General features: G+C 40.4%; 2 protein-coding genes across 7 annotated transcripts in view; both read right to left on the bottom strand.

Annotated features, from left to right (window-relative positions):
* Positions 1-2,145, bottom strand: part of LOC111324453 (protein regulator of cytokinesis 1) — a 9,810-nt gene extending 7,665 nt beyond the window's left edge. For both annotated transcript variants that reach the window (XM_022928011.2, XM_088751827.1), the window contains exons 1-4: positions 2,039-2,145; positions 1,151-1,460; positions 933-1,001; positions 1-164 (exon numbers count right to left, since the gene is read on the bottom strand). The exon at positions 1-164 is cut by the window's left edge and continues 1 nt beyond it. In XM_022928011.2, coding sequence (XP_022783746.2) covers positions 1-164; positions 933-1,001; positions 1,151-1,460; positions 2,039-2,052 — 557 coding nt within the window. In that variant the 5' untranslated portion in view covers positions 2,053-2,145. The remainder of the gene's footprint in view (positions 165-932; positions 1,002-1,150; positions 1,461-2,038) is intronic.
* A 1,111-nt stretch (positions 2,146-3,256) lies between these two features.
* The window catches only part of LOC111324416 (uncharacterized), a 43,891-nt gene continuing 25,837 nt past the window's right edge, over positions 3,257-21,310 (bottom strand). For all 5 annotated transcript variants that reach the window (XM_088751712.1, XM_088751719.1, XM_088751726.1 and 2 more), the window contains 19 exons: positions 15,176-20,152; positions 14,663-14,774; positions 12,720-12,861; positions 11,646-11,925; positions 10,973-11,032; positions 10,760-10,850; positions 10,231-10,322; positions 10,034-10,092; positions 9,576-9,749; positions 8,878-8,988; positions 8,347-8,500; positions 8,101-8,242; positions 7,977-8,005; positions 6,864-7,022; positions 5,933-6,223; positions 5,433-5,555; positions 5,169-5,228; positions 4,860-5,017; positions 3,257-4,263 (listed from right to left, as the gene is read on the bottom strand). In XM_088751712.1, the coding sequence (XP_088607838.1) occupies positions 4,026-4,263; positions 4,860-5,017; positions 5,169-5,228; positions 5,433-5,555; positions 5,933-6,223; positions 6,864-7,022; positions 7,977-8,005; positions 8,101-8,242; positions 8,347-8,500; positions 8,878-8,988; positions 9,576-9,749; positions 10,034-10,092; positions 10,231-10,322; positions 10,760-10,850; positions 10,973-11,032; positions 11,646-11,925; positions 12,720-12,861; positions 14,663-14,774; positions 15,176-20,152 (7,452 nt within the window). In that variant the 3' untranslated portion in view covers positions 3,257-4,025. The remainder of the gene's footprint in view (positions 4,264-4,859; positions 5,018-5,168; positions 5,229-5,432; positions 5,556-5,932; positions 6,224-6,863; positions 7,023-7,976; positions 8,006-8,100; positions 8,243-8,346; positions 8,501-8,877; positions 8,989-9,575; positions 9,750-10,033; positions 10,093-10,230; positions 10,323-10,759; positions 10,851-10,972; positions 11,033-11,645; positions 11,926-12,719; positions 12,862-14,662; positions 14,775-15,175; positions 20,153-21,310) is intronic.

The following is a 21,310-nucleotide window of genomic DNA, read 5'->3' as shown; positions in this document are numbered from 1 at the left end:
TGTTCTCTGTGCAAGTATTCAACATTTGCCTCTAATTCTTTTAATTGTTCCTTGTTTGGTACATTAACATCACCCAGGTCATGAGCTGGAAGACACATCTGCATGCAAAACTTTGATTCTGTCTCTCTCAAGTTTTTCAACTTTTTCATGCGATCGTGTTTTTCCTGCAAGAAAAGTCACCCTCTTCACCAAGTTCACTTCTGTTTGAGAGTAATTTATTACTGACAGTTTCTATTCATTTGTAAAAAAATCAACAGACAATTGTCAGCAAACTTCACTGAGAAATGCCTGGCTTGAAAGTAAAGACCCCTTGTCCCCAAAACTTTCAGTACAAAAGGGATATCTGTCACTGGCCTTAAAAAAATGCAACTTGAGAGGCTAATTTTTAATTACACAATTATTCACCAAAGTGGAAGTAAACATTCCACCAATTTCACTGACATTAAGTAATTGTTTTAGAATACATTGTACACTGCATAGTAATAAATTCTATTTCTGTCATTATATGAAAAGTGGTCATGTGACTTTGGCAGCTGGGGGTGAATAGTACTCGTTGATCACTTTACTGAGCACATGCAAAAAGCACTATTCATTGGGTTCAGTTGTCCAAAGGGCAAATAATGCTATCCAGTGGATAAATCACTATCCAGAAGATAATTGCCGAGAAAAAGAACTGCACTTTCCACCAGGTAGAGATTTATTCAGCAAAGAGCATTATCAATCCTTTGAATGACTGGGGCCGATTTGGTACACATACTTATTGCAAGCATATGAGTGTTACATGTGAGTTACTATTAGCATCTGGCCATAGGTACATGTACAGACTGGTCATGACAGCAACAACAGTAAGCTTGAGTTGTTCCACTAAAACATAAATACATGTATTTAAATGTGATCTTATATCATTTTATTACAAAGAACATGTGCCCTACCAGTTTCAGGTTGTCTACTTTTGTCCGCAGGTCATTTTCCAACATAAGTATGCTCATGGGCTTTTCTGGCTGTGGTGAAAACAGTAATCACTAACAATTCAACAGTAACTGACACTTCAAAGAGAAACATTTACTTGACCAACAACTAGTATCTGTCCACTAAAATGTGTCTAGACAGTGGTGATCATTCAATCTGATCTCACTTTATGCCCACCTACCTTCTCCACTGGTAATCCCAGTTCTTGGCTTAACTTTTCCAGTTCTTGAGTACAAGTTTCCACATTTGCTTGAAGAGTGGTTTTCAATTGTTCCTCTTCGCTCACCATTTCTTGAAGTAGATTCCGTAAATGAAACAAAACCGACCTAGTTCTTTCCTCTTTCTGATCTTCTTGTAAACCAATTTCGCTCCAGATATTCTGGAGGGTTTGCATAGAATTCTGTAAGCACGGTATCATTTCAGATTTGATCATCTGCACACTCTCTTCCACTGAAGACGTAGATAATAGCCTACTGGTGTTCCTTTGTGAACTGTTGGTTTGGAGAGAATAATCATTGTCAAGGTCGTCTCTTTCAGATAAACCTTTCGCTCGCATGATATTGTCACGTTACACACAAACTCTTCCCAGTGTTAACATAGAAAATAACTCGTTTAAATTAATCTTATGTCAGTTAAACTAAAGTTAAAGCTGTCTTAAGTTCAAAATCAGTACCCTTGAAGTTGTAGCACACATGATCGCTACAGAACTTTCAGGAAATGGAAATTTGCGTACTCCTCGCATACTCGTAATTAACAACTAAGCTCGCTGAGAGTAACTGTTACAGTATTTTCTGCTTTCAAAGCAAGCTTATTCGTGAACGGCTAAGCATTAAAATATCCACATATTTGTATTCTGAACCGTTTCGAAGAGGGAGCTTTGTAATAATAACGAAATCCTTAAAGATTTTGAAAAACTGGTCACTGCTTTTGAAGCATCACAGTGTACTTTTCAGTGTCCGCCATGGATCACGCTAAAGATCTCTTTGATCAAAACAAGATCATGCATCGTGCAATTTGGGGTCCAAAAGAAACTTAACTTAAAGAAAATTGAGTCGCATCAATATCTTACCTTTCTACTTCCATTTTGACGACGTTTCAGAAATAGGAAGTCTTATGAGTTTATAACTCGGGAAAACAACCGTAAACTTGGTGCATTTGAAATGCCCGCAAACGGTCGCAAAATACCACGTGATACAAGTAGACTGTTTTTATTGGCTTTTTTATTACTCTTAAGGTAATTATGTGGTGTAAGAACAGCCATATGTCCGTGAAATCTTCAGGACGAAGGGAACCACACAAATGCCACACAATAGGATTTTTGAGGAAAAATAATTTGCTTGGGAATCATAGACTAGGCGAATAAAACTCTTCTTCTTGGAAATATACACAATTTTTTTTTCATCTATGAGCGCTTCACAAAACTAGAAGTACCGTGTTTTCTCGATTAGACATCCCCGGCGTTTATTCCAGCTTGGCCTGGACAACCCGTCGTTTACCACGGAGTGCACTTTTTCCGCCATTATTATATTTCAGGTTGATTTTTTTTTACTACCTATCTTCCGAGACCAAGGGGAAGCTTGTTAAGAGGGAAACATTTCTCCCTACGTCCAGCCGCAACAAGCTGTCACTGGGTCTTCTCCAAGGATTATAATTTTTGCTAAGAACATTTTCCCTTCAGTCCCCTTCACTAACACGGTATAATCCTGTATTCCCTTTTTGAAATATTGCTGAGACGTATAGGCTCGTCCGAAACGTCCCAACCGTTTCCGCGTAATCTTATCTGAACACATCTTCGGACCAATGAGAGAACGCCAAAAATCACAGTAGTTTTATGAAAATTCATAATTGAGTAACGCAGGTCGGTGAAAAAAAAAAAAAAACTCGGGAATGAATGTATCTGCGTGAAGAGGAAAAAAACGAATGAAAGTAACCAAAGGTAAAATAAAAGAATCGTTCAAACGATCCTCAGTGAATACATTCAAAAGTATTGAAAAACTAAACGGAAAAATGAAAGTAAAAGCCTCCCTCTCGAAAAAAATATCGATCACCAGTCGAGTCTAACTGAAGTAGATTAGGAACAAACGAATTAACAGACAGCCAGACAAACAAACAAACAAATAAAATAAATGAAAGGAAAACATAATCCATCTCACAACTCCCCCTTCCCCGAAATAGCCTTCGTGTAGCCGTAACCCCCTCCTCGAGGAGAAACGGAAGGGAGGGGGGGTACGGCTACACTTTGGCTATCCCTCAAACGGCTTAAAGTAAGACAAAATATTGCTACCCATGAAAGTCAAACCTCAATTTATTCAGTTTTTCATTTTCTCCTTAATTGAGATAATTTTTTTAATATCCTGTGCTATCGGAGAAACCGACAGTGGTCACAAGCAATAAATAAATAAACTAATCTGAATAATACAATATAGCTCCAAGAATTCCCGCGTTTGGGTTTTCATCAAACAACTCTAAATAGAATATGATACAAAAAGATCCTATTTCTACAAATATACAATCTCCAAGACGAACATTTAATAAAATACAAATAAGTTACTCAGGGATGTGAAATAACACGTTCTGCAAATTAAGAAAACTCATCTTAGCAGACTCACAGCTTCAAATAAATGTGCCCACTGTACTTCTTTCTTAAGAAGAACCAAAATCTGCGTAATCGCATGTGAAAGTATAGTATTTATTTACGATCACTGACAAACTGGTTCGCGTTTTCCACAATTTAACGCTTTACAAACTATTAACTCTTAAAAAATCTAAACACTCCTCCTCCCCTCCCTCTCAGTTATTAATATTGGACTCCCCCTCCCCTCCCTCTCAGTTATCAATATTGGACTCCCCCTCCCCTCCCCTCCCTCTCAGTTATCAATATTGGACTCCCCCTCCCCTCCCTCTCAGTTATCAATATTAGACTCTCCCTCCCCTCCCTCTCAATTATTAATCTTGGAGGTCATTGTGATTCATCAGAACTAACTCAACAATTAAATAACGTCTGATATGAAAAGACAGCTAATCGTGACAGCGAGATGACCGTGTTGAAGACATCTTCAATTATGACCACCAAAAGTAGCTTTCATCTTCCTAAAGGCATCGTGGAATTTTTTGGAACCTTGCGAGGAGGATAAGTGAAAGTTACTAGCGTTTTCAGACGCAAGGGCATGAAGGTTTTCACTTTTACACTCCTGTATACGCTGTTTGAGTCTCTCCTTCACTTCATCATCCGTTTGGAAGGCGTAACGCATCTGTTTGAATAATCGAATCTGGTCCACTAATCGGGCTGTTGACCTGTAATTCAAACAGGTGAATAAGTGATCTCAAAGCCCTTGACTTTAGAGCGGGGTTTGGCAATGCTTTGAGACGAAAGCCATCAGATGGGTTCAGTTAAGTAGAGAATATTAGTCGAGACTCGTAGCGGAAAGAACGTCTTTTGACGCGATTTTTGATTTAGTATCCTAAAACTAAAACAAAGATAAACACAGTTGGTGGCAAATCAGAAGAAAGGCAAATACCTTAAAGAATCAGGGAAAATTCAAAGTAAAAACAAGTTAACTGCCTAAAGCGTGGAAAAACACGGGCGAGCAAGTCGAGATTGGTTTTAGTTTTGCATCCGATTGGTTGAGAAAAAGAAGCGAGTTTTTTGGACCAATCGCAGATCGGGGTAAAGCAAAATTGATGCAAACTCGGATTACTTTCGACACTGCATTGAAAACTGCTCTAAAAGAGAATTTCCTAGTCAATGAACCAATCTATTCATGTCAACGCATAGCTTGTCATCCACAACTGAGCAAGCGACTCCTCTCTCAACAAGTTTAAACCGAGCCCACGATTCTAGTGGATGGCCACTTTTATGTCAATTTCTCTAGCTGAAGGGAAGTGATTACCTCATTTTAGTCCATTTGTACATGTCGTTTGGCAAAGTAAACCCTCCAAGTTCCTGCTGTTGCACGTGAATCACGAACAAAAGGAAGCAAGGAATTGTGGGCTTCTCACGTGACGCTTCACTCTTCATTAACCAAGAGCTGTCTGTCTTCAACAAAACCTGAAATGGAGCGCATAACTGGTTATATGTCTTACTGGTTCTGAAACTCTTGGTGACACTTAAAAGACGCTTTTCTCCAAACAAGAGTTTATCAACTGATCGAGCTCAGTTCATATTCTCCTGCTGCAAGCCATGCAGACGTTTTACCCACCTTAACAGCCTTGAGTTCTTCAAGTGTCTCAGTCGTCTTTGTCGGGACTTGTCTCCAGGCCTAAACAAGATGGAAATACGTCCAAAATGAATAAAGATGTGAAACATTTCTCTCCGGAGTAGGTCAAGGAAAAAAGATCTGATTTTCTCGTAGGGATAAATGTATTCTAGGGCACAAAAATTGGAAAAAAAAAAGTTCATGTGAAATTATTAAGGAGTACTCGGGTTGAATCAACTGTTTCAAACTCTGGAGAAACTAACTTACCGGTAACTGACGGATCACAAACATCTCCAGAGCGTCGACGATCTGGATACAGGTGCTGTAGTTACGAATCTCACAACAGTACCGGGCTGTATTCGCGAATTTGGTTATCAGAGCGAGTTGAGCCTGCAACAAGTAAGTGCAGTTGGAGGTTACCATGCTATTCTTTGTTATAATCAATAAAATGACACATTGCTGAAATTTAACCAAACTGACATCGCTCTGACGACAGCTACGCCCTTGCCCTTCCCCTCCCTTTCCTTCTAGCTGGGTTGCGCCCCTGACACCATCTACGTTCACTTGTGTACTTCTATCCCTCTCAACCCAAGAGAATACTATGGTTGTATATCCTAGGTAAAAATCGCCACATCGTACGCGCGAGCTTTACCAAAAAGAGACGCTATCCCCCGATATGACTTTCGAAACGCTTGTTCTCGGAGATTGCTCAATTTTGAAAAAATAAAGCGTGGAAGACAACTAAAGTCACAAAACATTCATGCTACCTTTATGGAGGACGCACTACATATCTCTACTGCCACCCATAAGGACACATCGTGTGCATGCTCCAATAGCTCCTCTAGTAGGCCATCTGTACTGGGTTCACTAACGTACATATTTTGTTCTCGACAAACAGGCCCCACCCCCAAACTTGACATCTCTGAGGCACGTGGACTTCCGGTGCTAAAGCCAAACATGTTATCGCGTTCTTTGGTGGGGGACTGATTCCTGCCAACACCGATACCGTACGCGCGCGAGTTTAAGAAATGCACTGGATGAATATGGAAAAATAAATCCTGTCAGAAGAAAACAAAACTATTAATATTAATTGGGACATCCATGTGGTCAAATAGGAGAAGAGACCAATCAAGTAAAATTTAGAGGCAGCAACATAGAAAGACGCTGTTGAGTGAAGTGAAAGTTGAGCAAAGGAACAAATCATCTATTCCAAGGCCCCCTGTTTTGTTTTGGGAAAGATATAAGACATGCTGAGTCGCAGACGCAATCTTTCTAAGTATGCTTTTCATACAACATCTATGCAAGCTGTTCTCTTGTATTGCAATAATTTCAATATATCAACAAAGTTGAAATGGTAAATTGGCCACCGTTACGATTATAAAAGCTGACGTTTCGAGCGTTAGCCCTTCGTCGGAAGGGCTAACGCTCGAAACGTCAGCTTTTATAATCGTAACGGTGGCCAATTTACCATTTCAACTTTGTTGATGTATTGAAATTATTTCGTTACCCCCACCGACGCAGCCCCAAACAGTTTCTTTAGAAACTATCAGCCTTTATTCTCTTGTATTGTAGTAACACAAATCACAATGATCGAAAGAGACACATAATAAAAACTGCAAGAGAAAACTGAAAGCCATTAGAGGAGAAGTTCAGAACGGAAGGAGCTAATTCCGGAAATAGAATCTGGGAGAGGTTTACCTGCTGTATCAGTGTGAGCTGCTCTGCGATGACTCGTGAAGAGTGGTCTAAAATGGAAAGAGCCTTGAGGTACGGAGTTGCTTTGTATGTGGTGTCCTTATCGGGTGTGGCTCTTCTGAAGCACTGCACTGGAGATTTAGCTTTACGGCCACCCAATGGCTAAAGAAAAAAAAGAGATGAGTTGTTAAATTTGGTCATGCATGCTTCATGAAGGACTTCCCAATGACATTCCCTCGTTTCTATGAAAGTGCTAAGTATCAATCGGATTTCGACTGAGCTTCTTAAAACCAAAACCAATGAATCCCAATATCCCAATAGTCTTTCCTCACACTTAGGTAGCACGGAAAGCCGTAAAAATCTTGAACAAAAGCTCATCTTTCAAACCGGCAGTCTAAATCCCACAGGGATCAACGAACGCTTTTCATTCCACTAATTTATTCTTGTTTTTCTCGTTGCCATGTTCCCACCAATAACGTAGCTCCATTTTCTGCCTTTAAAAGCACACACAACCCACAATTCCTCTATTCGCAAGGACGAAGGGCTAACGCTCAAAACGTCAGCTTTTGTAATCGTTACGGTGGCCAATTTACCATTTCAACTTTGTTGATATATCCAAATTATTTTGTTACCCCCACCGACGCAGCCCCGAACAGTTTCTTTCGAAACTATCAGCCTTAATCCCAATATCAGCCAATCAGAGCTAGGAATCACAACAACAGCCGATCTGAGTCACAACAAGCCAATATACCCCAAGTGACAACAACACAACCGTCAGAAGCTCAGGGACCAAGCCTTGATTTATTTCAGTTTTGCATCTGATTGGTTGAATGCTTGAGGCGAGGTGGCTGAGCTTGGCTAACTAAATCGAAGAGCAAAGCAAAGCAAAGCAAAATCAACGTAAGCTAGGAATGCTTTGGACGCTCAATTGGAAACTGCCTCCTATATTAAAGAAATTGTCCAAAGAAAACGTTTTCTAAAGCAATGCGACAATCAAACCGTTGATGTTATTACCGAGAGCATCTTATTTAGCAGTTAGTAACAATTCTTTGCGTTGACCTTGACAGTTCGATTGTAAATACAAGAGTAAAACGATAGTCTGGAAATTGCACGCACCTTTCTCAGAACATCCACAGCGCTTAGACCTGGACGAAAATAAAAATAAATTGCGCATAAGACTTATTAACTCACTCATTCCTTCGCAAACTATTCAAAAGAGTATTCACATATGTTCTAATACCTTGAGGGTCTTCAAGCTGAAGTACTGCCACGAAATCACTATGTTCGTCTGATGATAAATTGTTATTCATATCTCTTTCTTTTTTCTCTGCAATTAGCTCCATCAAGTAATGACCTCTTTCACTTCTGTCCACGAGGATTAACTGGAATAAATTTAAAAAGAGGATGAGTGAAGAATGAGGAGGGAAAGAAGGAAGCGGAGCCAAAGATTCATAGAAATAATTAAAGGAACATTGAATGATCTTACCTCGTCCTTAACAAAGGCAAGCAGCTCCTTAATGAGGTTGGGATTCGTTTTGAAATCAAACTGATAAAAGCTGTCAATCCACTCAGACAGTAAGTCCAAGCCACGGTATCGAATTTGCAGCTGATGGTTGTAAACTTGTCCAGAAGAATCCGTTCTGAAGAAAAAAGCAAAAGTAACACTCGTAAGCCTGATCGACTCTTGAGTTCCATTTCCCGCCGTTTCGGTGGCCAGTCCTGGTACGTAGTCGCACATGCCCGCCACATCCTCTGCGATTGGATGATTATTAGTGAGAGAAAGAGTGCCGGCTGATTGGTCATTAGCTAACCAGAAATGTTACTTTGCAAACCTTTCCTGACTCAAGACTGTTAATGAAAGACTACTTTCGTGCAGTTTTTCTAACATTTTCTACTCCATCCAGACTTCCTTTCAAACCAAACCTTCGTGCCAACTCTTTCTTCAAACTACATAAACTTACGGTAAGAGGAAATTTTGAATTACTTTGTTGGGTTTTTATTATTTCTACTCTCTTACCTGAGTGACGTTGAACACTTTTCCTTGATGAAGTTGAATAGCTCTTGTGCAGTTGCAATGTAACGAAATGTGTACAGAAAATACCGAACATAAGCCTGACTCATAGCATGTCTAAAATAAAGAAACAAATTATGATTGCATTAATGCAAAGTCCAACTTTGGTTCAAAGCATACAGAAGTTTTAAAAGACTCTCCGGGATCGAGCTAATAGTAAAGTAATGTGGAGAGATGATAAAAGGCTAGCCATCATACACTCGCACTGTATCAAGGCAGCCCCCACAAAAACGGGTAGGTGGACCAAATGGCGCTAGTGTAGGCGCCCGCGCGGTTCTAAATCACAGGGGTTGCAATAAAAGACCTCTTACCACCTTTCGCCTGCAAACGGGCTCTCGTGTTTGGGTTTTGCCTCACAACCCCTTTTCGCGTACAGCCACCAATAACATCATGGGAAACCACTTATGAAAAAAGCCCTCAAAATCCTTCAAATCATTAATCAGTCTATCCGCGCGACTACTGCTCAAAACTACATTTGAATCTATGTTAACATAAAGTAATAGGGGACAAGCTCTCTGTTTGTTAGAAACTGAGGGGCATTATCTTCATTTGGATGATGTGCGCTAACAAGCCAAGCCCTCAATTCCACAGAAAAAAATGTAACGCGAAGGGAAGGGTGGGTAATCAGACTCAATTGAATATACCTTGCAAACAGGTAAGAGAATAAACCCAGTTTGGTGCCTGATTGAAGCAATGGTCCACTGAGAGATTCGTCCACGATTTCTACGCTTTCGTTTCCTCTCTGATTCCAAATCGGGGAAAAGTTTAAAAAGTTGTTGTTCAACTCTGGTACCAACGTCACGCAAGAAGTGTTGTAGCTGCAAAGAAAAAGAAACGGGTCAGTATCAGTATCTGAGTAAATGCGCACTTACCCCTCCCCTAATCCAACATTAACCCTTACTTGTTATCAGTTGACTTTTGTTGGGTCAGGGGAGGGGTGGGTGCATAGTTGCTCAGATACAAAGAAACGTTGATCCAAAGAAACGATAAAGGTAAAGAATCCGATCCCACCAACGCGTCGGTCGACAGTTGGCCGACTGTCGATCGACTGTGGTGCGTCGGTGACTTTGAAAACCTTGACACAAGAATGGCTTCAGTTTACCTGACAACAAACGAATACAACAGAGAGGTATCCAATCCAAAGCGTTCAGCGTACACGTTCTGCAGAAAATGAACATTTGCAAGAGAAATTAACATGGCGTACTTTTAGAAAAGGAATTCATCTTATTTCCTGCTCAAAGCATTTTGGTTTTAGTGACCAATCTAAAATTCTGCCGCAAACATACGCTGCACACTCACCCTCAACTGTCGTTGAACGTTCTTCAAGTATATAATCTTCTTGTCACATTCCTCGATTTCATTCACCAGTTTAGAAGCAAGGTCTTTCACATCTGGAAAAAGCATACACCTATTAACACTTCATAAAGTTATTGGTCTTTGCATAGAGGCGGCTCGAGAGGGATGAACTGCTCATAGAAGGCTAAAATTGCGTTCACTGTCATTTAAAATAGAAAAATCACCCCGTGGAGTGCAAAGGGAAGCTTTCAAACACAGTAGACGGCCATGCAGCGATTTTTGAACTGAGCGTCAAGAGTGAGGTTAATTAATCTTAACCCTTTGACCCTTGGGAGTAACTAACTTTTAATTTCTCCTTACAATGTTACCCCTGAATCACGCATTAAGGTCAGGAGAATACAGGAAATGATCACCAACTAAAAATGGCTCTTGATTGTTAAACAAATTCTCCTTGTCAGCACCTCAGGAAATGTATGGAGAACAGTATGGAGAATATGCATAGTGATATTAGGGTTTAAAGAGTTTAACGAACCTTTTATGTTTTCTACTTCCGCCATCTTGTTGTAAGAGTTCATGCTTTTTTTCTTGGCTCTTCGTTCCAGCATCAACTGCTGTGAGATTTCCTGCAGAAACATTTAGTGTATTTCTTTAGTCCTGATGAGAAATCTGATCAAGCTAATTGGCTGAAGAAAATTATGCTTCCTTCTTACATTGATTGTCTTGTGTGTAAAAGTAAATGTCTTACCACAATCTTGGTGCCTAACTTTTCTGCTAGCCCCTCCACGCTCGATACCAGCTTGACTCCCTAAGGAAAAATCAACAAACGGTTTACATTAAGATACTGCTTTTGGCAAATCCTCGATGATTTCACCTATCTACACGAAACGAGACTGAAATTTCTAAAAACAGTCATGATTGCATGTGTAAAGCTGGCCGCTTTCAAAGAAATACTACAGAGGTTCCTGTGTGATTGTAGCATGCAATGGCTTGAACTGTAGAGAATGGAAAACACTGAAAATCCTTGTTCTCTATTTTAATTATTCTCCCCTCATCACTGAAACCAAAGGAAATTATAACAACGAATCACGTAAAGTGCACGCTCTGATTGGTCAATTTAGTGTCTACTATTTGTCCATAGATGTACGCTGCTGACGCGAGCAAATGTTTCCAAGGAAGCAAACGTTTTGCGAGAAGTTGTTTTCATGTCATAAAACAAATGATAAACATCACAGGATACACTAGTGAGTTATGATGCACTTGGGAGGCTTGCTAAGTACTCAAGAAACTAGATAGCCTCGAGCGACTCGTACGCTTCTTTCGTGCTTAGCAAACTCCCGTGTGCATCCATGACTCAATAGTGTACACTGCGGTATTTACCATTTGTTAAATACTACTAATCACTGTTTTTAGTCCCTCACCATAACTCTATAATAGTCCTCAAAAATTGGGGTTAACAATTCCTGGATGTCAGCTTGCATTTCAGGGGCAATAACTTTAATGGGTAAAAATTCGGTAGCTTCCCCCAGGGGGGACATGAGGATGTCCCTTGCTCCAGTCCCGCTCCTCTCACTGCTGCTTCTGGAGATGGAGTTGAAATACAAAGGTTCTAAACTGAGGTAAGATTCTTCACGTGACAGACCGATAGACTCAGGAGGGCTAATATCACTGACAGTACTCTCTGAAAACTGCAAAGTGGACCTAGTTTTTGAAAGAAAGAGCAAAGTGTTATTTAGACCCATGCTATGACTATAGCGCTCAGTCTAACTTTTCTGGCTGGAAAAGTCAATCGTCATAAACCAGTGACGTCGTTTTGTTGTAAACACCGCTGACCATATTTGTATCGCACACCTTTTCATGTTAGATTAGCGAGAACGCAACGTAAAGTAAACTGAACTAAGTAACTTAATAAAACTCCACCAAAGCAATAGAAAATCCTACCAAATCCACCCATTTTTGCTACAAGTGCTTATTTTTCACAAACGTCAGTAAAACTGTTCATATTGGCCGCAAAATGATGACCACAGGCAGCGAACTTTCCAATTGAGCTTTTACAATTGCCCCTTTGAAGTGACAGCCGTTTAATACACCTGTATGCTAAACTATAGTTTGACTGTTTCACATTATGTGGTTTAGATATCATGGAAGCTGCGGTTTCGTATGTTAAGATAGAGGCTCTTATAGAGAAATTACACCAACTTTCGTTTCTCTTCACACGACAAGCCCTTTTAGCTTTGGACAAGTTGTCAGATGCGATGGAAAAGGACTAAAATAAGTAAAGATAGATATAAGTTTAGTTTTTACCAGTTTTCTTAAATGTCATTCATCGTAAGACACAAGATCGCAGTCATTAAAAGGACGTCCGCTCCACGCTCCACATTCTCGTGGAAGCTTGCAGTTCAATACGTTAGCGATTGCTGGGGCAAAATTTCCCTTTCAACCTTAGAAAAAATGCTTCATTAAGACCGCACGTAATTAAATTAAGATTTATCAACCTTCTAGTCCGTTGCCCCTCAGTGACGGCCTCATACATCTCGTGCAAAAGATCTTCATCCCAGTACAAGTCACTGTACTGATCCGTTATGGCCTCTTTAAAGTTTTCCTCGCTCATTCCAGCCAAAGATAAAACGTACTCAGCTGCAAATAAAGTACCGCGGTCAAGTAAAAGCACTTAGGCGAGCTGCTAATTCACGAATCAATCTTATCAATGACATATTGCCCGGTATATACATGTATATTTGTTCGTATTACCATCGACTATCGTCGCCATTTTAATTGCGTCGTGTTGGACGTTATGTCAAGAGCAAATCAAGTAGAAATGAGGAATATTTTGCATGAAAATATACTATAATATGTGGTATTATAGTATTATATACAAAAAGAACTATGGTGCAAAGCCAAATGTAAACAAAATGCTGAAGAAAACAAGAAACAAGCCCTTGTTTGTTAACAAATGCACAAAGGTACTGTAACTCTCAATATTGCCTGGAAAAACACTCGATATTTCCCCGACATTTCAGTTAAGTGTCACCTAGTTCCAGATTGAAAAACAATATCTACGTCAAACGTCGAATTCGTCATTGTGACGGTAATTAAGTTTCTGAATAAAGAGTCTCTGGGGATGTTTTTTGGTCGTACATGCAAATTTTCCGGACTATTTGAGAAGAAGACTGGCCAAAATCAGCAATAACTTGACATCAAATGAACTAATGTATTGGCCTTCATTCAGCCCTACAGCATAAAATTGGCAAAGTTCGACTTTACCTGAAAAAAGGCTGATAGTTTCGAAAGAAACTGTTTGGGGCTGCGTCGGTGGGAGTAACGAAATAATTTGGATATATCAACAAAGTTGAAATGGTAAATTGGCCACCGTAACGATTACAAAAGCTGACGTTTCGAGCGTTAGCCCTTCGTCTGAGCGAAAGGGCTAACCTTTTACCTGAAAAAGCTTAACATATATAAACGGTAGTTGGTATTGTCAATAAAGAAAATGCTTACACTTTGATATTATTGGCAAGGACAATACTTGTCATTCCTATTAGCATCAAATTCACAGTTAAGATATTTTCACTATAAAGTTCTGGTTGAACAGTCTTCAAATAACAAACTTGTTGGTACGTGCACGCGTTAATTGAATGTCTTTTTTTATCCCTTGACCTATAGCCCATTTGATGCTAATTGGCAGTTTTATTGTAAACTTGCTAACAAGCGCTCACCGAAGAGGGCGTTAATTAACAGACAACGTAAAGTTAATGACACGTTTAGGATTTAGAGGGGCGCAAAGTAAGGATGGGAGAACATAATTGAGTCAATTGACGATTCACGTAAGTTCCGTCAAAGCAGCATCAACGAAGTACCCTCACGTAAGGATATAGATTCCAGAGAGCAAATTGTACGCTTGTTTGTATTGAACCCTCGTTTAGTAAGAAGGGTTAATACTCTTCTCTTTGTGACCTGATGGTTGATGACGTAAGCAAAACGAAGACAAAAGTCCGCAAAACAAAAGGCACTATTTTGACAGCGAAAAACAAACACTGGGCGCTTGGAAATGGTGCTAATAGCTTTGCATTTTATGAGGAGGAGGGTCTTAAGCCCTCACATTGTTTAAAACGAGGATAAAAAACTGAATATAAGCGTTTCAAAATTAATTTGAGGCGTTCATCTATGTATAGACCTGAACAAGAGAGACAGTTCCTGGTAGCTTCGTTAAAAGTTTCTGACTGCACGATTGCTTAATAACCCAAGTACAAGTTCTATAAGCCAAGACAAAAAAATTGTTTTCAAAACCGGAAATTTTCATTTACCTCTTGGAACATCTTTATCCCTTCCTTCCTTTTGCATATCACAAGAAATTAACCTTGGGTCAAACCCCATAACAAAAAAACCACAACACTTCACATGCAATATTGAAACTCCATAGGAGTTTTCAGTTTCTCACCCATATTGACGTCTTCTACTCCATCGTCCAAGTAGCCATCAAACGCAAATTCGTCATGTATCATGTCGATGATCGTAGAGAGCACGCCCTTTGCCCCTGGCGACGATTTTTCCTGTTAATGACACAACACAACTAGAACGATTAAAGATTTTTATGATGGCTTGACAAAGCTGTTTCCTCGTGCACTGCGAATTGGACTATTTAGCAGATACATGCGCTTGTATGGGCAGACACTTGGGGGGTAATTCTCTGATAATCTTTTGCCGAATCAGAAACAGGGACTCGTGTATCAACGGTAAGGGAATATAATGTGTAGAGTATATTTAACCCTCAGGTAATGGAAATAGTAAAACATCTCCTTACCAGACAAGGCTTCGGAATGGTACCAATTAGGAATTCTAGCCAACGTTAATAACTTGGGGCATTAGTAAAACAGTAAGATTCTTAAATCAACAGTTACATGCTAGAAATGTTCTACAATAACTGCAACTTGACAACAAATGGTTGACGTACCTCGCGCGAAGAATCCTCAGTTATTGAAGCGTTATTGGAGGAAATCGGTGTATCACTAAAGGTACCAGGTTGTGATCGCAGTGTTCCTTCAGGTGTGATTTCGTTTCGATTTCGTGTTAGGGAAGTTTCACTCAAAAGTCCTATCTCCTTTATCTTTGAAGCTTTTTCAGCATCGAACAGCCATGATTTATGCGTAGAGCTATTTGTCGTTAGATTTTTCCCTTGACAACTAATTTTCTCTTGTTGTTTAGCCTCTGTTATCTCATTAGTCAAAGCAACTGTCTTTCCCTTGCCACTTGCTTTTGCTACTGAATTCTTTGATTCAGCAAATGATGTCTTTGGAGAAGACCCTTGCTTAGCAGCAGCAGAGTTTAGTACTTTTTTAACCAGTTGACCTAGAAGCTCTTTAGAATCAACTCTTGACGAAGATGGAGGGCTTTTACTAGCAGGTCTTCCCAAAATGTCTGGAGGTGGTGTGGACGCCGCCACAAACTCTTTTGAGGTGGACCTCCCAATTTTACCCTTTGTTGCTAGTTTCGAAGCAGCACATCCTTCCTTTAGTTTTTCAGGAACATCGTTAGCTTTCTCATCAGAGTTTGGAGAACTTTTATCCGTTATTTTTGACATGTCAACTTTAGGATGCTTGAAGTTATCACTATCACTTTGCGTTGTTTTGTTCGAAGATTCCTTGGACTTTCCTGTGGAAGCCTTAATGGGATTAGAGGAATTTTCCTGTTGAACACTATTAGATCTATTAGATAAAAAAGCCAACGTCGTTGGGTCGTTTTGTGAAACATTCAGCGGCCCCTTTTTTGAAGGTGGATGTTTGTGATCTTTTGGATCATAAAAAAATTTGTGTCCTATTGGAAACTTTGCAGATGTCGGAGAAAGCGAATGGGAAGGGGAGAGCGTTGTTGGGGACAAAGGAGGTGACCTCGCACAATGACTTTTTTTGCCTTTTCCGATACTTCCTCGTGACTCGTCGGTATCAGACAAGTTTAATCCACTGTCGGATGAAGAGTTAGTTGGAAATCGCTTACTGCTATTACTCGATGTTATGTCACTTTTAAGGAGAGTTTCATGAGAGCGAGGTATATAAAATACTTCCGATTCTTCAGTTTTACCCATTGAATTAGAGCTTTGTTCCGAGGCGAGCTCTCGGGAAGAGAATCCAGATTTGGAGGATGATTTTGCACACTGAGATGGAGCTTTCGAGGAATCAACACTGCTTTCACAATCAATCTGACTTTTTGGCCTTGGGTTTTGGTGAGTTTTTGTCAAATTTTCGTGTTTTCTGTTTGAATCTCGAGGATGTATCGCGCTGCGTGTGTTGTCTTCTCCTGTAGCACCAAAGAACTCAATTTTCGCTTTCGGTGGCTTTGTATGGAGTGGAGAAGTAGGATTGCTGGCCGCTTTTGGTGAAGGTTTGATGGTAGAACAACCCCCTGCAGGCATGCTCCCTCTTCTCGTATATGGGTACCTAACTGGGTTTGATTCTGACGGATCAGTAGAGGTGGAAGTGGAACTAATGGTTCTACCGGCTTTGACGGGGGGGTTCGAAGACCGCCCTTTTGCATCATGTCTCTCTTTTGATGGGCTGGGATACCCTTGTTTAGCAGTTGTTGAAGAACCTCTGCTCTTGCTATCTTCTCCATTTAGGCAAGGGGTATTTGATGGTATGGGTTTGGAATAAGGACTGCTTTTACCAAGGTTTCCTTCTTTAGGGGAAATCCTTGACAAATCTCTCGAAGATTGACACACTGATAGATTATTTTGCGAAGGACTTTTAAAGAACTTTTGCTGTTTTTGGGATAAATTAGTATGCGATGAGCTCTTCGTGATTGGGCGGGTTTCAACCGGGCTCGAACGATCGCGGCTAGATGGAAGGTTAATTGGTTGCGAAGTGGGCAATGAATTTCGTTTGGACGTTGAAATCCTACGTTGCGATGTACCTGCGTCTTGAGATAGAGGATTTGACATGATTTTCCTAAGAGTCACTGGTGAGGAAGGATCCTTTGATACAGTGGCAATATCTTTTCCAAGGGGACAGTCACCGGATGGATGTCTCGATCGCGCAACCTGATCGATTCTAGATCTCGTTCTTGGAGTTTGAGGATTCCCATTTACATGTGCGATAGTCGACGAGCTTTCTGGTTTCGAAGGAAAGGGTGAAGTTTTGGGTTTAGGACGTGGATTATCGTTGATCTCCGTTTTAGAGCTAGGATTTTCCGTTGGATAACAACTCTTTTGAACGGAGGTCGAATTAGAGGCAAATACTTCGGTCTCCAAATCACCTGTACTGCGAAGAATATTTCTTTCGAATCTTCTCGCATAATTGCCTGTTGAGCCTCTCCTGTTAGAGACACAGTCAGAACTGACATATTCTGTAGTGTCACGAGATGGTTTGTTAATAATACAGTTTGTGTCTCTCTCAGGTTCCATCTCTCCACATTTGAATGTAACACTTGTGAAATCATTTGATGGCTTGAAATCCTTCAATGATCCTGGACTAAGAGGAAAAGGGGGAGAAATTACATTTCCATCCACTCCACCATATGTCCAATCAAGTCCACCCACAGAACTGGAAATGATAGGTGTAGTGGCGTCCAAAATTGCCAAATCTACAGGGATCTCAAATTTATGAGTGTCAGAGTTTGGAGACCAGAGGAAATCGTTAGGACTCCTGACATCGCAAAATGGGATAGTAGGGTCTCTTTCTGGTGATGAACAAAGATCCCTCGGTGTTAATCGTGGGGAACCTTTCTCGCGTACAGGCTCTGAATCTAGAGACGATTTTCTGGAAATCCCGTTTGAAGAACTGCCTTTTCCCTTCCAGGGTTTAGACAAATTATCCGATGTGTTGCTTGATTTGATAATATAGTCATTCCTGAGATCATTGCTGGATGGCGATCCCCCAGAATAAGTGGATAACTTCGATTTCCCAGAGGAACTCCTCTGAAGCCGAGCCTTAGGATTACTTTTTCGATTACCTTGATCTCTTTTAGTACAATAATCGCCAAATAGAGAGAGACCAGATACTAAACGTTCCTGAGTGTTGTTTTCAAGAGCCCCAGATGAACTACAGTCTCTTATGATATTCTCCTGAGACGCCCATTTTCTAATGTTTTCCAAAAGCCTTGTTCTTGAATCATGACATTTTTCCGAAGTTGGTTCTCTCTCTTCGTGGAGTGCACATTGAGATGTTGAAATACGACGTTCTCGGCTGTCAGTTGTGCCTGGGTCTGACTCACTACACTGTACTTCACGTGGGTCGCCAGGATGACAGGTTGATGACTCGTCGATTGAGGTCCCGCTTACCCTGCCCCTTTCTTGTGATAAAATAGAATTAACAGGTCGCAACACTGACGTTTCAAGATCTGAAGCAGAGTGAACTTTGTTACGAACTGACGACGGACGAAAAGGACCAGTCTTCGAGGTTGGCTGGCTAGGTGTTGCAAGAATGTTTGGCTTAAACTGCCCTTTGGCAAGACGATCCTCTGGCACTAAGGGCGAAGAACCAAACCTTGAAATCATGGACGTCACGGAATCTGAGCGAACACGCGGGAAGCTATCTGCAGACTCCTGAGACAATTGCTCAAATTTTGAAACGAGTATAGAAACGGGACTATTGGATCGCGATCCGGCGGGACTAGATGGCCTGCTTCCTTGATTCTTACGTCCTTGGACAGGACTGTTTGTTATTGAACCTAGAGTAATAGAACTTGACCTTCTACGTCCATTCGGTGAGCTAGATGGACTTGGGGGACGGTTTGGTAAAGAGCCTGTTGATGCCCTTGCTCGAAGTTTATTACGGGGTGACATGTCCACTCCATCTCTTGTCCAATACACCGGAGGCGTTTGAGAGCGAGGAGGATTGACTTCCTGGGGAGCCGCTCGTCTCCCAAGGGATGGAGAAGGAGTTCTTGTACGAATTTGTTTCTCCTCCTCGGTACCCTTGTTGAATCCATCATTAAACGGTACCCTTCGTCGATCAACTTTGACATTCGATTCTGATTCCTCTGATGCTGTCCTGTTCTTTGGAACAGGCCTCTGCCAAATCGGTCGAGGAAGTTTGGATCCTTTGTTTTCTTGTATGTTTTGTTTAGATTCCTTGTTATTCCTTCGTGTTTCTTCCTTTAAACGTTCGGATTTATCAGACTCTAGTATGGCGCAGTTTTTGCTTTTTGGTCGAGGGTCCGTGTCAGATAAGTTGCTGACGTCACTATCTGTTAACACCACTGACTGATTGGAGGTTTCTGAAGGGTCAACTGGAACAATAGGCACCGGGGACATCGCTGGGTGAGGATAGGACATCATCCCTCCCTGAGGCATGTACCAGTAAGGTGGCATTGGTACAGGAGCTACGCTGGGGACAGGGACAGCAATTGGTACAAAGGTCGGAGTGAGCACGGAAGGAATCTGATTTTCACCTACATCGGAGTGTACGCTTGGAGAAGCGGAACGACCAGCGGGTATGATAGGGTTGAACATCATCTGACTCTCAGTTTGCCCGTAGTGTGAATAAGCAAATGACGAAGGGGAAGGTGGCTTGGTGAGCTGATCCTCAACAGAATTGCTGAGTTTCTTACTTCTTCTATCATTTTCTCCGGCATAAAATGGGCCTTTGTTTAGCTTTGTTGATGTTAAAAGAGACAAGACTTGTTGTTTTTCGTCTTCTGTCAAGGAATGGTCCCGTTTTCGGTCTCTCGTGGGATCCTGATTACTGATGTCATTACTAGTATATGATGACCTGTCCTTTAATGTATTTGATGCAAGTCGATCCTTTTCGCTGTTCAATGAGTTACTGAAAGTGGCTTTTGAGTTTTCAAAGACCTTAGTTTTCTCCGCTTTCATTTCTTCTGGTTTAGGACTTGTTTTGTTTCTTTCTTGCCCAGAATTTGCGCCATCGAGGTTGCAGAACGATTCTTCATTATTTTGAGTCTTTACAAAACGATTTCGCTCTTGCGGTTTTGTTGTCTGGCAAAAAAAATATAAAACAGATTTCTATGAGTACGATGATTTATCCACTTCAAATAAAAATATTTTGTTAATTGATCAAACAAAAGAACATATAGCATACTGCAGCGATATGATTTTATGTTATAGAACCATCCTTAAGCGAATTTATTGACCATGAACATCCCCACAGGTGTGAGATAATCATTCTTCCAAGAAATTATAGGAAATGCGAAAAGTGACAGAATCAAATAAAACTTCTATAAACATCATCTCGGATCGCTAGGTATGTCTTGCATGCACTTGTTTATTAAACAAGCGGTCAACGATACATCTCCACGAAAACGCTTCTTTGGAGAAACATTAAATTGTATCATCGTTCTTCTCGTCTAAAGGTAAGTATAGGAGAAGGTCTCCTGTTGAGGCAAAGATCAGACTCCTTCAATCATTTCGAAACATTTCATAACTGAGTGACAGAACCCACTCCTCATCATTTTAGAAATTTCACTCTGTCATATTATTTGTAGAGAGATGATATCCAAAGAACTGAAAACTTATTTTGCCAAAAATGTTATAATTTTACACCTTGCACTTTGTTATACGCATGGAACAGCATGTCTCCATTAGAAACTTGCAGATGTTTTGACATGTTGATTCATTTGAATTTAAGCCACAATTACCAAAACGAAGAATTTCTAGACGAAATATTATCTAAAGCTAGCACGACAGGCTTACCTTCTGGCTGACAAACTTAAACGTAGAGCTCAGAACCTACTCCTAATCATTTTAGAAATTTCACTCTTCCATATCAATTCAGTGTAAAAAGATAATATCCAAAGAACTGAAAAACTAATTTTGCAAAAAATATCATAACTTTTATACCTTGCACTTAAGTATTGGCATGGAACAGCATGTCTTCATCAGAAACATGAAGATGTTTTGACATTTTGGCTCATTTGAATTTAAGCCACAGTTACACTAAAAAGGTTAAGGGATTGTAAAATTAAATAAACATAACTGAATGGTTTGTTGACATCAATCAATAAACGAGATAAATGACGAAAAGGTATTGCTGACAGCGGAGGATGATCTAAATGTACTTCCTCTATCGTATGTTTTGTAAAACTGAGCAAAAAGGAAAATTTTACAGAATGAATAATATTTGAGTATTTTTATTCT

The sequence above is a fragment of the Stylophora pistillata genome, chromosome 1, assembly GCF_964205215.1.
Source record: "Stylophora pistillata chromosome 1, jaStyPist1.2, whole genome shotgun sequence".
Taxonomy (NCBI): Eukaryota; Metazoa; Cnidaria; class Anthozoa; order Scleractinia; family Pocilloporidae; genus Stylophora; species Stylophora pistillata.
Note: the sequence above shows the minus strand (reverse complement) of the source record. Positions and strands in the feature narration are given on the sequence as shown.